The sequence below is a fragment of the Homalodisca vitripennis genome, chromosome 3 (genome assembly GCF_021130785.1).
Source record: "Homalodisca vitripennis isolate AUS2020 chromosome 3, UT_GWSS_2.1, whole genome shotgun sequence".
NCBI lineage: Eukaryota > Metazoa > Arthropoda > Insecta > Hemiptera > Cicadellidae > Homalodisca > Homalodisca vitripennis.
This window is the reverse complement of record NC_060209.1, coordinates 108,166,874-108,170,644: the sequence shown is the minus strand read 5'-3', so window position 1 is coordinate 108,170,644 and position 3,771 is coordinate 108,166,874. Positions and strand designations below refer to the sequence as shown.

Sequence of the window (3,771 nt, the reverse complement as noted above, 5' to 3'; positions counted from 1 at the left end):
ATCAATTATTTCTTATCTAATTTACACTAATATGACAAAAACAATATTTATTTTAAACATTTTGGTACTTTTTTAACATGGGTCGTTAACGAGCCGTTGGGAGTAAGGCCTTAGTAAAACACAATAAAGTGTATATAGTGGAAACTTTATTTACAAACACATTTGAAAGACATGTTTATTACACAAAAGATTACTCTTTGTAGAAATCTGCAAAACAGGTATAATGCAATGGGACCTCACATCGTTTGCACGCTTTTACAGTTTTATTTTTACATACAACACACCTTCTTCTACTTTGACCTGTCACTATAAGATGACATTCATGGTCAATACGGAGTGGGTTTGAAGCCCTCTTCAGTGCTCTTGTAGGGCCAGTTGCTTTAGGAGCGTGGCCAGATTTTTGTAGCAAAGCCTGGACCACACTTCATCGGAAACTGAGACTGTCCAAAGTAACCCCTTGAGAGCGAGCCAGAAACCAAGAGTTGCTCATTACAACATCAAAAAGCCAGAGAACGATTGGGATATACCACCGTTTTCCACGAACGCCTATTCTGTAGTTCGTTATATTATTGTCCATTAGATCGACACCTCCCATATTCCTGTTGTATTGCGCAATAAGATATGGTTGAGGAATGGAAACTTTCTTTCTTTCTGTCACTGAATATCTCTTAGCTTCACCAAGAGGAGCCACACCATGCTCATTTGACAATAATGTGACAACACTGTTATCTTTCCAAGCGACAGCTACTATGTTGTCTGACTTGTCAATGTAGCTTTCAAATGCCCCTCTTTCACAAATATACATAATGATCTTGTCATTTAAAGGGAATTTCTCTGTTCGGTTGGCCCGGACGGTACCTTTAGCAGTCATTCCCAATATTCCAAGCTCAGCTAACAGCTTAGGGCTTCTAAAGAAATTATCAATATGAAAACTAAACGTAATACCAGGAAACTTTTGTACTAAGACATTAAAAAAACAAGCACAACTCTTTCCCCTAACCCAAAATGTTGTGTGACTGTTCTGTGCCTTTCCGGCCTTGGTAAACATCTGTTTGAGTACAATATCCGTTTCGGGCAGCCAACACCCAGGCTTTATAACCAAATCTAATTGGTTTGCCTCGAATAAATTGTTTGCAAGAGTGTCTCCCGAAATACGGGATCATTGATTCGTCAACAGAAGTCTATGATCACCAGGAGGAAAATGAAGGAAAAGTAAGTTTAGTTTATCTAAAACAGGTCGTATTTTGGCCATTTTATCTCCAACTTGTATGTCTTCATTATTACAAAAATGTAAAAATCTTAGGATTTCGTCAAATCTATTCCTCCTCATCGAGTTACAAACAAACACATTATGGACATCGTCATTGTTTTCCCAAAACATACGTTTTGTAGGCAAGGGAACGTATCCTGTCAAGAACAAAATACCTAAGAATGTATAAATATCTGCAACGTCTAGCTCAAAACTAGGCAAGTTCTTTTGTACTGCGTAGGTAACGGAAAATTTAACAATGTCTTCAACCAAATCTTCGGGCATGAAACATTGTAAGAATTCTAATGGATGGGATTCATCTGTCAATGACAAAACAGGTGGTCCCATTTCACACTGAAGGGCTACTTCTCTTCTGAACTCTAAGTTTCCTTTTTCCCAGTTTCGAACGGGGTTCATCTTTTTATTGGGTGCAGGCTTTTCCCGGCTTACTACCCCCTTTTTAAATTTAGGCCCTACATGTGTGGCATTCGAAACGGTTTCCTCTTTCCAGTAGCTTTAGAATGTGTAGCTATTTGTAAATTATTACCTCTGTCTTCAACGCGTATGTCACTAAGATCACCACGTTGATCACCTAATTCTCCTGGTGTATCTTCATCGTTTTCAATTTCTTAGAATCGAATCTCTGCCTCGGCTTGGAGCTGACAACGGCACACTCGGTCTGGGTCATTATAATATTCCTCTCCAGATTCTTCATCTGTGATATTGTGAGGATCATCATTGTCGGGAGGACATATATAGATATTAGCTGCGGTGTATTCTGACGCAGTGTCTTCCAAGGCTTCTAAGATCTCAGCTAGCGTAAGTGGACTGTCGATCCTGAAATAACACAAAAGTTAAAATAAAATAAAACATTTTCCGTTGAAAAAGCAGATAACATAAATGTTAATAATATTTTATGTATAATGTGTATACATATTGATTTAAATTTACCACCATGGGCTTGTTACTTACAAACTTGAAAAAAGATTCAGTGCTAGGTTTGAGGTTAGGCCTATGCTATGGGCTTGGTCCCAACGGGTCGTTTTCGACCCACTAATACTCGTAGTTTGTCACGTAATAGTAAAAAGTCAGTAAGTTTCGTGAATCACTAATAAACATTTTGTTTACTAAATATATTGATAATAATATTCTCTTATTAGATATGTTTTAAAAGGAAATTGTATGTATAGAACTAACATATGAAGTGGAGCAGACGATGTATTGTGCAACTCTCAATGTAGCAGACTGCGATTAGTAGTAAGGGTGGGGGAAGAGGCCCCAAACCTTTTCTCAAGGTCAATAGACTGGTACACTCTCAGACAAAACATCACAGACGGAATAGTACGCTTTCCTACAAAATGGTTTACACGTATTTAGATGGGTCGAAAACGACCCGTTGGGCTTTAATGGGTTAAAAACCTTTAAATTCAAACTTTATTGACATTAATTTGGCGTTTATCGTAACACATCATTTTGATTATTTAAAGAAATACAATGGATGCTTACTACTCTATATAAAATTAATAAACACAATTAGGAGTATGTGTAGGAGATAAATTAAAACTAAAGATTATTCAGTATGCAAGTGAACAATCTCAGAACAATGTATATTCATGAGGAACTAAGTTTTGGCTTCAACTAATATGATTAACTGAAGATAAGCTGAGACAACTATAACTAGGCTACTGGCTGGCTTCCATCCTTCATTGTTGAAACTATTAAGGCTATGTTAATATTTAGTAGAAGGAAATGGCTGTTTCAAAGAGAGGTTACTGTTTGTTGAAGTGACTACTTTGTGTGTGAGCGGTGGATGTATGTCTTGCACAGAGAGAAAAAGTACAGTAGCGGATCTGACCGGCCGGAAGTGACTACTTTATATAACGCGCTGTGAATATGTGGTGAAATACTGGTTTAAATTAATCTACGAACTATTATTTTATTTGATAATGAATCTAACGTTACATTTACTAACTTATTGCATCATTAACAATAGTATTTAAAGCTCATCGGATTATAAATTAAATTTCATTGCACTTAATTTTAATTCTTATACTATTTCACAGCTAGTTTCATCATTACGACATTTTAAAATGGATTACAAATAACTTTATCATATCTTTTGCAGCTATCAAAATCTTGGTTTAATTTAGTCCTGGAAGAAAATGAATAAATAGATTACGTAAATAGAGATTAAAATACAAATTTTCATGAAAAAATGGCAATAACATTAATTCCATTTTTAAAAGATAACTTAAATTTAACCATTTCAAACAATAAAAACATAAGTATGATGAGGTATGGAACAGCAAGATATTTATCCAAATATTAGTATAGAATTTTCATTTATTATTCCAGCTCTTATAAACCTACAATTTTATTTTTTAGACTGCATTGAAAACTAAAGTTAACTAATGATTCCGGCAATACAGCATTTTATAGAAAATGATGCTGGCGAAATTATAGTAACTAGTACACACGATAATAATGAAAATGTATAATTAATTATTACCATAATATTTAGA

The 3,771-nt window shown here is 35.1% G+C and overlaps 1 protein-coding gene across 1 annotated transcript; it reads right to left on the bottom strand.

Moving 5' to 3' along the window:
- Positions 1-424: 424 nt before the first annotated feature.
- On the bottom strand, positions 425-871 carry LOC124358311 (piggyBac transposable element-derived protein 3-like). The gene has a single exon (XM_046810609.1). The coding sequence runs from the start codon at positions 869-871 to the stop codon at positions 425-427; it is 447 nt and encodes a 148-aa protein (XP_046666565.1).
- Positions 872-3,771: the final 2,900 nt, after the last annotated feature.

Coding starts and splice junctions, on each gene's coding strand:
- LOC124358311 (XM_046810609.1), bottom strand. CDS start 871: ATGACTGCTAAAGGTACCGTCCGGGCCAACCGAACAGAGAAATTCCCT.